The sequence below is a fragment of the Medicago truncatula genome, chromosome 4 (genome assembly GCF_003473485.1).
Source record: "Medicago truncatula cultivar Jemalong A17 chromosome 4, MtrunA17r5.0-ANR, whole genome shotgun sequence".
NCBI lineage: Eukaryota > Viridiplantae > Streptophyta > Magnoliopsida > Fabales > Fabaceae > Medicago > Medicago truncatula.
In genome coordinates, this window is record NC_053045.1 from 29973931 (window position 1) to 29987484 (window position 13554).

A 13554-nucleotide genomic window follows, 5' to 3' on the forward strand; every position below is an offset into this window, starting at 1 on the left:
TTGGTTTGGTGGAAGAGGGTGAGTAGGATCCTAGTGTTGGATTCTGGTATAGGATGTGGAAGACTTACACTTGATGGGAAGATTGTTTAACTTACGTGTGAATGGTTTGACTTGCATCGACTATGAATAATTTTAATGTTGAATATATAAAAGACGTGACTCATATGCCTAATGTCTTAAAATTTTGGATGGAGACGTGACATTTCTCTCTTCAGTGATCATTGACCCGATGTTGCTTAGGACGCTCCACGAACTCACCAACACAAATTCATGTCTGAAGAGTTTCGTTTGACAAACCTTAAGATTTTAGGTGGAGATAAGGCATATCATTCTCTTGTGATTATGGAGCATTGATCCATTATTGTTACTAACGCTTCCTGGATTCACAAACTCAAATTCATGTCGAAAGTGCATTTTGTGTTCGACAATATCTTGAATATGATTATGTTTGGTAGATGGAATCTGTGAAAAACTCCACAAAAAAGAAAAATCAATTTCCCTTTTTTTTTGAGTGAAGAGTCAATGCAATCCTTCACAATTTTCTCGTGATCCAATTTAGTCTCTAACAACCATAAAACCCTAAGTAGGCCATCATATTTTCATATTGAGAATAAATTAGTCTCTTTGTTATAACAAGTCATGGTCTAATTTGTCATCCGTATAAAAATATCAATAATTAATTTGTTTTATTTTTGTAAGTGACTAAATTGAATCGCGAGAAAATTGTGAAGAACCAAATTAAATATTTAATTATTTTAAAATATTTTTTTTACTGAACTTTTTTTTAATAGATAACTAGTGAGCAGATCTAAAATACAACTTAATTAAAAAAAAGTGATTTATTCACTAAATCATTGGACTTGAAAATTGAAAGACAAAGCATGGTTGAAAACAAGTTTGATTTCATTCTTTTGTCAACAAAGGTAACAACATGAGGCACAATAGTGGTTACATAAAGAATGAATGTGAAAAATTTTGCCCCTAAATATATAGTACAATCAATGGTGTATGATGAGATATAACAAAGTCAAATTGAGAATATTTTTCTTTTATAAACTTTACAGTGATGGAATTAACATTCTTCCACTTTGTCCCCCTCTTATTCTCTGATTGTTCCATCTTTTATTTGTTTTCTTTATATGATTAAATTCCTTCTTCCTAATGGGTGGAGGGTTCCCATCTCCTTTTTCATTCTTTCATTGCTTTTTTCATAGGAAAGGAATATAATACCAGTGTGCACCCTTTGGGCCCCAATTTGTGGTCCAATCAAAAGTGGGGCCTTCCTGTCTGAGCCACCTCCATACACTTACACACCCCCTCATTGAATTAAATTTTCCCTTTTCTTAAAATAAAATATAGTTTGTTGCGTAAATGAATAGAATAATGAGGTGGCCTTTGCTTTGAGGGGTTGGTGTCTTTGAAGTGGAGACTAGGTCCCACATAAGTCAGCCACTTTGACACACAGTGGATCTTCACACTTTTTTTTTCTTTTCAACTCTCATTTACTATTGCTTGTTTGGCACACTTATTATTTATTGTCATTATCTTACCCTATTTTTTTTTCTTTTCTTTTCAAAATTTGTTTTCTCACATCATTTCACCCCCCATGCCTTGTTCTTTTCACCATAAAGCTTTAACCCACAAATGGATAAAAGATGACACTGCAGTGTCTTGGTGGTTAAGGGTGTTGCCTATGCAAAACTATGTACTTGGTTTGAATTGAGCACATACATATATACACACTCTACCCTTCCACCAGGAAAAAAAATCATTGATTGACTTGGCATCCTTTTATCATTCGTATAATTTGAGTTGGATCTAATCAAACGTTACAAAAATTAGTTTGTAAGATGATGACCCCACTCACCACCTAAAACATAACTCGAGTGATAATTACATCCGACTTATAATCGTATTTTCAAACTTTTTAAAAAAATTGTGGTTGAGTCTAACATAACCCCACAAAACCGGCTTGTGAGGTGAGGAATGCTCCCACTTATAAAGATATTGTCATATCATCTCTTATCCGATGTGAGACTTTTAACACACCCCCTCACGACCAGTATTATTGGATTTGGTTCGTGGACATAAACGGTGGATGACCCATTTGCGGAAATCAGATAGCATGTGATCCAATGAATTTTAAAGAGGCTCTGATACCATCTTAAAATTCGTGATTGGGTCTAACACAACCTCACAAAACTGGTTTGTGAGGTGAGAATTATCCAATTTATAAACATATGATTAGGTTATCTTTTATCTCTGATGTGAGACTCTTAAATTTTTTTATTGAATATCATACAAGACTTTTAGAACAATTAGTACCACAAGCAAATTAATTGTTACTATTGTTTAACTACCTGATTCCAAGCACCTGGCTTGTCATAAAGAGGACTATAATTAGGCCAAAGGGAAAGAACAATGGACCCATTAGTCACTTCAAATAAATGTGATCACTGATCACCAATGTTTGGCATGGTCACTCATTGTATGGGTTGTCTTATCCTTCCACACCTTTTTGCACCATTGATTAATATTTGAGACCTTGTTGATAATTGACTTACAATCCAATCCTGCATACCCTATTGAATGCTTTGTTCTTAGGAACTAGGAAGTATGTCATATTAAACCAACCAATGTAGGTAAAGTTTGGTTGGATTGTGAGTTTGAATTTTAGGACTAACATTTCTAAAAATTGATTATTGACCTTTATCATTAAAAAAGTTCAAACAAATTGGAATGAAGGAAATCTAAAGAATCATTTGTGAGATTTTAATATGCTAATCTTTCTTAATACTCTATCTTTCTTGGCTCAATGAGTAGTATTATTTTTTTCTTAATAACGTAGACATTAATGTTGGCTCCTTATACAAGTAACATAATCTCTTCCTAAGTAGTGCCTTCCAATCATTTTATTGAACTTGTTAAATATGCAAAGTGGGATAACGTCGTATCACTTTAAGTAACAACCTTAACTTCTTTGTCTTCATTGAAACCAATCAAGTTTGAGAAAGAAAATTTCTCTAATACATCCAAATTCTAAAGTCAGCCATTAGTTAGGCATTATTGCGTGTCAATTTTAAGGATGATTTTCCTTTTTAGAGGCAATTTTTAAGAATGAAATCATTAAAAAAAGTGTAGAAATAATTAGTAATTCATCTTGAATGCGTTTGAAGTGCATTTTAATTAATATTTTTTTAATGAAATATAAGTAAATTATAATTACTTTTCTTCTGAATGATAACAATGATCCGAGGTGAATCTCGTGAGCTGGCCAAAATATCTAAAGTAAGTGAGAAAACATAATTTTACAATATGTTATGTTAATCCGTGTTCCCGAGACATTAGTTAAATAATTAAAAACAAAAAGAAACGACAAAGTTAGCTTTTAAAAAAACACTTTTTCAAGTTTAAAAAGGTAAAATGCACAATTTTTAAGATAAACATTTTCTTTTATAATACCTTAGCTAGTATCCGGAGGTACCGGTTAACATTTTCTTTTACAATTATGAATATCATTCTATCATGATGAAGAGATGAAAAATTATCCATAACTTTTTTGACATCAAACTCAAAATTAATAGTGTTTTCCTTATAGAAAACTAGTTTTGATGTGCCTGCACACAGGTTTGGATTCTCAACAATAACGGTCCATATTTTAAACACAGTTTTACACTGTAAAGTGATCTCAACCACCTATTTGAAATCAGACGGCCTAGAGGCTGCTGTAAATGTGGGAAATCCAAAAGTATTGATTTCTATAGTAGCCATAGGATTCTTCTCATGTGTCCCGATTTGAGAGATGGAAATTAGTTCTAATATTGGTAATATGCCTCATGCATTTGAATATCAAGCACAAAGACAAGTTAGGTAACAATATAACACAGTACACAGTACACAGTAGTAAAACAAGTTTTCCAGAGCAATAAATGAATAAGAACAAGCAGTTATACGGTTTTGGGTATTTGTGGACTCAATTATTACATATAGTTGCAGTTTCTGATTGTTATTTTTCTAGAAAAGAGGACCTGCCTCTTAAAATCATTAACTTGGACCAGCTTAACTATGTCCAGATTTAAACTAGCATTAATCAAACACCAACTACCACCCCCATCACTCACTCTGTACTTCCATTTAAGACTGTGTTACAGATGATTAGTCTCAGCCTCTGCTGGTTTAACATTCCAAGCTTATTAACACAAACAAGGTTATTAACTTGAGATGAACAATGCGTAATATATGTAAGTAGTTGAGAGGAATATTATGAGTGAGGATTAAGTTTCTTTGAGAAAACTTAAGTGTCACTGGCTAGTTACTATTACTAAAACACCCATATTAATTAAGTAGTTAAGTGGAAAGAAATTTAATAAATAAAGGTATATTTTTTTATTTTTATTTTTTTGGTCAAGAAAGGTATATTAATTAATAAATATTATATTGATATTTTAAAGTAGTAACAATTATTTTAAAACAAAAAAATAATGCTAAAGTGACAATTAAAACGAGACGGAGGGAGTATATAATTGCACACCATGTTCTTTAAAAAAAAAATTGCTCACCATGTAACTTAAAATTTTAAAGTGTTGCATATGTTATCATTTTCAACACTATCAAATATATCCTCTATTATTTTAAGACAGAAAAATAATGCTAGTGATAATTAAAACGAGATAGGAGGGTCTCCGTGAGTATAATTCAGTTGGCAAGGACATGTATTATTATATGCAGGGGCTGGGGTTTGAACCCCAAACACTCCACTTATTTACCTTAAAAAAATTGATTTCTAACCACTAAACTGCTTGACAAAAAAACAAAAAGACGGGAGGAGTATATAATTACTTACCACGTATCTTCAAATTTTAAAGTGTTGCATGTCCTTTCCTTAAAAAAAAAAAAAAATAGTGTTGCATATCTTATCATTTTCAACACTACCAAATATATCCTATATATATATATATATATATATGATCAAACAATTATTCAAAATTATAACCTTCATGTTATTGTGCATTTGATTCCAATGCAAGCTCAAAATTTAAAACATCATAAACACCGAGACCGTAAATGCAAAATCAAGACAAAAATAAGAATGAAGGGAGAAACTTAGATTATTGTCTCATCACTCAGTTTTAGTAAAGGAAAAAAAGAAGAAGAGAGATTTAGAAACAGGGAGGGAGACACCTTGAGAAGGGAGTAGATTTACACACTAATGAAGCTTTTAATGATGTGCCTAGATGAAAGAAGATTCCTTTGGGGGATGAATATTTTCATAATGTTTTATCCTTCAAAATAAAATATAAGCAAAAATAGTAGTTGAAAGATCAATATACGTGGTTAAAAATTTAATCCACACTAGTGAGATACTCGTGTGTACCAGCGTCAGAGCGAGAAATTTTATCGAGCCTGAGTAAAATTTTGACTGTAAATTCACATATGACATAATATATAAATAATTATAAATCGAAATAAAATAGGCTCGTCATTTTGTCAATAAAAGTACAATTTAAAACAAGAGAGATGAAACATAACCTGTCAAAATAATTTGTTGGGCGTGCCAAAATAATATGTAATATAAATCAAACAGTTTGATGAAAGAACAATGAGTGACTAATAAAAATGGTATGCACTACGAATAGAGTATTCATCATGATTTTCTTTTTTTTAGATGAGTCGATCTTCTATCACTAATGGATAGAGCGGTGTGTTCACTATATGTTCAACTACCTGGTGATACAAAATTGATTGCATGAAAGGTAGATTACATTCCTTGAGGTCGTGTAGCATGCAATTTAAGACTCTTAGATCAGCTAGAGGGAAATCCCCATCAACAAGTGAGATAAGTGTAACATCATTTGCAATCCACTTGTTACACCAAACAGAGATATCATCAGCATCGCCTATCCTCCTTCTGCTTTCAGCTTTGAGAATAAATTTAGAATTACATATGCTTCGCCATACAAAGCTAGGCTTATGTCCTAAAGTCGACTCAAAGAAATTGCACCTGGTATAATATTTTGCCTTGTAAAGTCTAGCTACCAATTAATCATGGGTTGTCATAAGTCTCCAATCCTATTTTCCTAACATAACTAGATTAAAGGTAGGTAAATTTTTTTAACTCATACCTCCATCATTCTTGTGTATAGACATTTTATCCCAAAAAAGCCAGTCAATACCTCTAGTCCTCTACTTTGACCTTTCGAATGATCCCACCAAAAGGAATTCATCATTCTTGTATATAAATTAACTCTTTTGTTATTATTTCTGAATGTTTGTAAGTATATTACGCAAATGTTGTTGAGAGAAAAATTAAACAAAAACAAATAATAGATTTAGAAAAGAAAAAAAAAAAAAAAAAAAAAAAAAGATGAAGATAAAGAAGATTATAAAGTTATACTTATACTTAAGGAGATCAAACTCTCTCTCTCATTCCTTTGTTGTCTCTACATGATATTGAGGTTGATTGTTAGATTGATATAATGGATAAGAGATCAATGCTCCTGATCGTTTGATGAATCCAACGATCTATCTATAATTGCTGAGGCACTAAGGACAAAAGTAATTTAAATCAATTCTTGAGATAGTATGCCCTCCTTTAAAAAAAAAAAGCCTAAAATATGCATTTGAACCCTACAAATATGGGTTGGTATGGTTTTGGTCCCTGCAAAAAGAAAAACTTTTGAAATCCATCCTTGCAAAAAAAAACTTTTTTAAAATAGTCCATGTACCCACTTTCTTGCTAATTTGACGTATTTTTGCTTATGTGACACTTGATGACTGTGTATGAATGTCACACGTAGATTTTAATTGGAACAAAAAAAAATATAAAATAAATTAATGAATCCAAAATTCTATTTTGTTTATTTTTATTTCAATTTCTTAATTTTAAAATATAGCTTAATCAGTCATTGTAAACTTAGCTCAATTTGTAAGAACTTCATGCCTAAATTTCATTCTTCATTTTTTTCCCTTTATTCTACAAAACTTCATTCTTTTTCTCTTTCTTTTTCTACATCCTATTCGAAAAACTTTCTTCATCTATATTAAAAAAGGAAAGGAGATAAATTTTTCTAGGCATAAACAATATCAACCCATTCATCTTCATGCCTAAATTTAAATTTTGATCAGATCTGGATCTACAACCCCTTACACACAACTATCATCAACAAGAAGCAGTCATAATCAATCCTTTCAATTTTTATCCTAAGTTCAAAGAACACAAAACAATCATCAACATTGCGTCGAACATTGCAAATGAATCTCACACCAAAAATTTCGTTTCAATCTTCCTTCTTTTTCAAGATCCATAATCACAATAATCACATCCATTCTTTTTCCTCTTTCTCATTTTCAACCCATGGCTTCCGTCGAAGAGCTCATCATCGTCGTTGTTGCGCAATGGGTTGTTATTACCTACTCTACACTGAGTTGCTCACTTTATAGGAGCTGGATCCCATAAAATTGGGTTTCCAAAGTTAGTATATCCGGTAGGTTTAAAAACATTCAATCACCTATATCATCCAAAAGGTAAGTTCTACACATACTGGAATTATACTATATTGCTAAAGAAGTTAACCTCCAAAATGTAAATCAAGTTTGAATAATTGATAGAAGGAATTAAAACCGGCTTATGGGATGTATGAGCAAAAACACAAAGGGTGCATTATGCAACCCCAGTGTAACACTATGAAAAATGTTAAGGAAAGTAGATAGCGCAGCAATTATCAAGTATGGAGAATGTTAAAGAGTGCCCCAAAAACATTAATTAAACATGCAAAACAAGTAAATTTTCATTAAAAAAAATGGTGTAATCATTATTTAATAAAAAATAATATTTTATATTTTCGAGACAAAATTTCTATTTATGAGTTCCTTAACCAATGTCTGTATATATGAAACTAGAGACTTTCTTTTCCCACCCCCAACGTAAAACCACATTTGTGTCTAAAGTATACTCTCCAATGTCAAAAAATGTTTTTCCCCATAAGTATGCTTCAAAGAGACTTTGGGGTGGGAAAAGAAGTTCTCTCTGGAACTATGCAAGAATCTCATGAGAGAGGAGCAATGAATAGCCGGCAGAACAGCTATACTAAGATATGATACGACCAACATACATAATAGTAATATCAAAAATATGAGCAAATTATGTGCTAAGCTGCTCTTCAATTTCATATATATTCATTCCATTGCTCATGCTAACCTTCAACTATTACATCACTCATTATACGAGATCAGAAACAAACTCTAGATTCTCACAATCAAATTTTCAGCTGCTCCAACCTCTGCACTGTTTCAGATCCTGCTGGAATATTCTCAGTTTTGGTGTCGGTTTTATCTGAATCACTGGTTGGTGCTGGGTCATCTTTGCTGACAAGAACAGTTTCATCTATTTTAACTGCTGAAGCTGCTGGATCATCTTTGCTGATAGGAACAGGTTCATCTACTGGAATTGGTAGGGCAGCATTTTCTGCTGGTGATGGATCAACTTTGCTGACGGTAACAGGTTCATCTATTATAACTGGTGGAGCGGCATAAACTACAGGTGCTGGATCGACTTTACTGATGGGAACAGGTTCATCTACTCGAAGCGGTGTAGCAGCATTTAGTACTTGTGCCAGATCATTTTTGCTGATGGGAATAGGTTCATCTTTTCGAACCGGTGGAGCAGAAGCATATACTGGAACTACTTGCCGAATATTGATCGGGGGAGCAACTCGTACAGGAAGTGGCCGCATTACTTGAGGGGACACGGCGGCTGGTGGCGGGGAGAATACAGGTATTGCATTCCTTACGGTAACTGGAGGTGCAACTCCCTGGCATGATGATCGCATATGTCGAATGGGAACATAAGGTGCTGCTCCTGCCGCAGGGAATTTCGGGCGACGGGTCCATCGGCTTTCTGGTGTAGAAGAAAACGGTGACATAATGGAACTGTGATCACTGCTGGCTGACGCCGTTGCGGGATGCCTGCTTCGAGGTGCTGTCTTTTGGCAAATTAGAGGAAGAATCTTTGATGTTGCTGGCCGAGGTTGAGGGCTGGTTGGCCTTGGATTTTGAAACTGAAACTTCATTGGAAATGAAATCATAGCATTTGGATTTGACATTGCCATCTTTTCCTTCAGACGGTAATTCAGTAAGGCTCGTGCTATGGTGATCTGTTCTAGTTCGTCATTGTTCTCCGGTTCAGTTGAAGAGCTTGCAGTTTCTTTCGCCACTGTCAATGAACAAAATTATTATCAATTTTAGATTTAATCATATTTGGATATATAAACTATAGTTGTTAACTCCGTTGCTAATATAATGGCTACTACTCTACCAAATATTAAGGATATAATATAAATTAAGTTCACATGAATTCTTTAAAATGAAAGTTCACTTAAATTAAAGACATTTATCGTTTATAGTTGAAAGTCTTAGTGTAACGTACAACCACCAATCTAAGGCATTGTGATCAAGTAAACAATCAAACAGCTAATTCTAATAGCTTTTCATTTTAGGATCAAAATAGATTGTTTTGATTAAATGATTTTTCTTAAAATCCTAAACAAACACTTAAAAATGAAAAAAGTGATTTTTTTAAGAAAAATAATAGATTTCTTTTGAAAAAAAATCTAAAACAAACGGGCCATGAATTGCAGGGTTGTAGTTGGAAAACAAATAGAAAAACACGGTATGCTAACAGAGGGTGAGGCTTCAGGTGATTTTTTAATGGATGACGAGAATCCAATCCCTAGATCCATTGTTCCTGCTCAGCCATGATATTCCAAATCAAAAAATGATGCAACAAAGAACTCAAAACTGATATTGTCAAATAGAAGTTATAGTGTGGCAGAATTTAAACAAATCACTATGGTTCTGCAATATGCCATTTAGTGCAAAGTGTTGCCAAATCACAGCGCTATAGACTGTAGTGTAGCGCAATTTGAACAAACCACCATTAATAGCAATCCATGATTGACAGCACTTCTTAAAACAGCCAGAAGCTGTTCCATTCTGCACTGCTACTGTAGTGCTGTGATTCGCTACTATTAAAAACAGATAAAAAGAAGAGCAAAAATGAAATTTATACGAATGACTGGAATAAGGGAAACTGTACTAGGTTGGGTATTGCTAGGGTTTCAAAAACAAGTATGCAAGTTCTGTGACCGCAATTATTGCTAGGGTTTCAACACCATAGTTCATGGGACAATTGATGCAAAAGTTTCATATTTCTTTCAGCGAAGAAAATCGTCTACATAGAAAAGCTGGGTAGCCACTTACATTGCTTTAGAGACGACCAAGCTGCCATAGCTGCATTTTTCTCTGCTTGTTTCTTATTCTTGGCATGTTCGCCAGTGAATGTAATTCCAGCTAATTCCACCGTCCCGGTAAAAACAGGTAGATGTCCTAAGCCTGACCGGAAAGTTGTGTACTGCGGCAATGGAGCCCCTACCCTTTGTGCAATTTCTTGTAAGAGATTCTTGTACACTCCCGTCTCATCCTGAAATTTTGTAAGTGATAAGTATTCAAACAGAAAAATTACCAATGACACAATGAAGACATGCCATGCAATGTGAATTGATAAACATTTAAACACTGACAAAAGATACTTTGAAGAAAATGCTCATAGAATATGCATAAAATATATAATGAAAGCATAGTTCAAAATTTCGGTCCACGATATTAAGATTTTAGAAGTCTCCACAATAGCATTGCAACTGCAATTGCAACCACATTTTGCCGCAATGTCGACATTCACAATGTAACCACAACTGCAATTTAGAACCATGGCTGAGGGAAAATGTGAGGTAACTGTAAATACAGGAGAAAATTGGAACCTGAACTACATGGTAGGATCCTACAAATTCCACTTTAGAAGACAACTAAAAGGACAGAATCTATTTTATATTTCAACAATTTTTTTGTACATTACATAACATTCTTGAATATATGAGTGTATATATATATGACAGACACAACAAAAAGGCGGTTAGCCAGCATAAAGGAAAAAAGCTTCTTTGCAAATTATATACAACAAATCAGTGGAAAGCCCAATCCCCTCTTAAGAAGCAAAATCTTAGTGCATATATGTTTGATTCACTTCGAGTTTGTCACAATATCACGATTTCAGTAAAAGATACTCTTTGGATCTTCAACAAAATCACAGTTCTACTGATCATGTCAAACTCAACGGAATTCAAAAGACGCCCTTACATCCTCACTCAAGAAACTATGAACTATTTACAAATTGCCAATTTTACCCCCATTAAAAAAAATACTATTCAATGACAATCATCATCAAGTACATCATCACCTTCATTAAACCAGTAAAACAAAAATAAATCAAAATCATCAAAGAATAAAACATTACACAATAACAAAATCAACTCATATAAGTATTGCATAAATAAATCCTAAACAAAGGACAAGTACATTTGTCTCGTAAGTACAACTCAGACGATAAAAGACTACAGATATATACAGGGGCGGAAGTTCAAACCCACAATTATCTATTTATAAGTAGTTAATGTGTTTGAGTTTCGCCGCTAGACTCTTTGAAAATAAAAAAGGACAAGGGCAATTATGTAATTCAACAACAGAAACAAAAAACAAACTGAAACAGAAGCACACCGACAGAAGAAAAACAAAAAGCAAAACTGAAAGAGAAACAAACTCACAAGGATTTTTGCAGCAAGAGAATGAGAAGGACCACGATGAGACAAAGAACTAAGTGCCACCTCAGCAGCTGAATGTTCAGCTTGACGAAGTGTTGTACAGTACTGAGGACTTTCAAAGATCTCGCCGTTAAAGTTAACGGTAGCTTTAAACCGCGGCGCGTGATCAGGACCTTCTCTTATGCACGTGTATGAAGGTAGGTTGAAACAGCTTCTTTGTGCCAGCTCTTGTAGCTGGTTCTTGTACATTTTCTCTCTCCTCACTTTCTTAGAAAGTGAGTTAACGTTGAATGTTCCAGTGCTGTACCGTACCCAGTACAGATCCGATCCGTTTTGGGAGACGGGTCGGGTTGAAATGGTTTAAAGGTGGAAGCTTTGGTTGCTGTGTAGGTGAATTAGCTTCAGAGAAATCATGGGTTGTTTTCTGTTAAGGGTTTAGAGAAGAGAGAAAGTAGAAAGAGAAAGTGAAGAAAGAAAGGAAGAAGATGAAGAGGAAGAAAATGAGAATTAGAAATGTTTTGATTTTGATTTAATAATAAGAATATTATAGTATATGAGATTTAATGTTATATTATTATAATGTTAGTATATTGAAAAATGAGAAAGTTATTTATTGCTTTGTTTGATGGGGAGTCAACTGAAGTGTTTGGTTGCATGGATGTGATCTTTCTTTAGATTTTTTTTTCTTTTTGTTTTTGTTGGAATCTGTTTTTCTCTATGTAACGTACACTAACTAAGTTTTTATTTATATAAGGGATATTTTAAGTTGTGTCCTTAATACACTAGTTAAAGAAATTAAAAGTGGTAAATTTACATTGAATTTAATAATTTTTTAATTTTTCAAAAGTTAAATCTATCATTTTTTACTATTTTTTAATACAATATTTTTAAATTTGTCTTCTTAATCAATGTCTTAAGGACATTCTTTAACATTTTCCTTTATATAAATATTCGTATTATTAAGAGTCGGAAAAAAGCAAATGAGATGAGTCCTCGAGTAAAAAGTATGAAAAATGTTTAAAGAGTATCATTATCGTATTGATTAAGAGAACAAAAATAAAAATAATACATTGAATAGAAGTAATAATACGTTGAATAGAAGTAAAATGTGTTGAATTTAACTTTTTAAGTGTTTAAAAGATGTTGTTTGCAATGCAAAACTATTTACTTTTTAGCATGACCCTTTTTGTTAACTCATTGGTTTTGTGGGGAATATGTTCTTATTGAGTTTTATGTGTTTATTAAAAAATGATTAGTAATACTAATTTTAATGGTAAAATGAATTTCATTTATTAAAATACTTTTATAAATTATAGTTAATGATGTAGTTAGATGATTAAAATGCAATAAAAAATATATGTTAATGGAAAAGAATAATAAATATTGTGTTAGTATTGTAAAATGGACAAATAATCTTCTTAAAAGAGAAAGAGTGAAGACAAATAATTTGAGACAAGAAATCACCACCATAAAAAAATTGAGACAAGAAAAAATGGTAAAAAATATATTTAATTCGAGACAGAGGGTGTATGTATATTATACACATTTCTAATACATTTTTATTAGAATTTAATGTACAAAATTGATCAACAAAAAACATAGTTGAGAACTGATTTAGGTGGTTGGGATAAGAGTGTGTTTTACCTTCAAATTTATCGAGTCTTCTTAATTTTATGTTTGAATTAGGGGAGAGAATTGAGAGGTTATGTTTCTTATTTATCTGGCAATTTGATGTGTGGTCCTTGTGAAAATTCCGAAATGCTCACATCTTTTCGAGTAATAAGATATTTGTACTCTAGTTAGTGGATATGGTTAAATTTATATCATGGAAGTGATTTATGGAAAAACACTATGGTCAAACATGTTCCTTCTATGAGTGTCATCGTGAACCCGTTCTGTGTTG

General features: G+C 32.8%; 1 protein-coding gene across 1 annotated transcript; it reads right to left on the reverse strand.

Annotated features, from left to right (window-relative positions):
* Nucleotides 1–8059: 8059 nt before the first annotated feature.
* LOC25492444 (double-stranded RNA-binding protein 2) lies at nt 8060–12186 on the reverse strand. Its single transcript, XM_013600553.3, has 3 exons — nt 11655–12186; nt 10258–10477; nt 8060–9211 (listed from the first exon to the last, which is right to left on the reverse strand). The coding sequence occupies exons 1-3, from the start codon at nt 11898–11900 to the stop codon at nt 8256–8258; spliced, it is 1422 nt and encodes a 473-aa protein (XP_013456007.1). The 5' UTR covers nt 11901–12186; the 3' UTR covers nt 8060–8255.
* Nucleotides 12187–13554: the final 1368 nt, after the last annotated feature.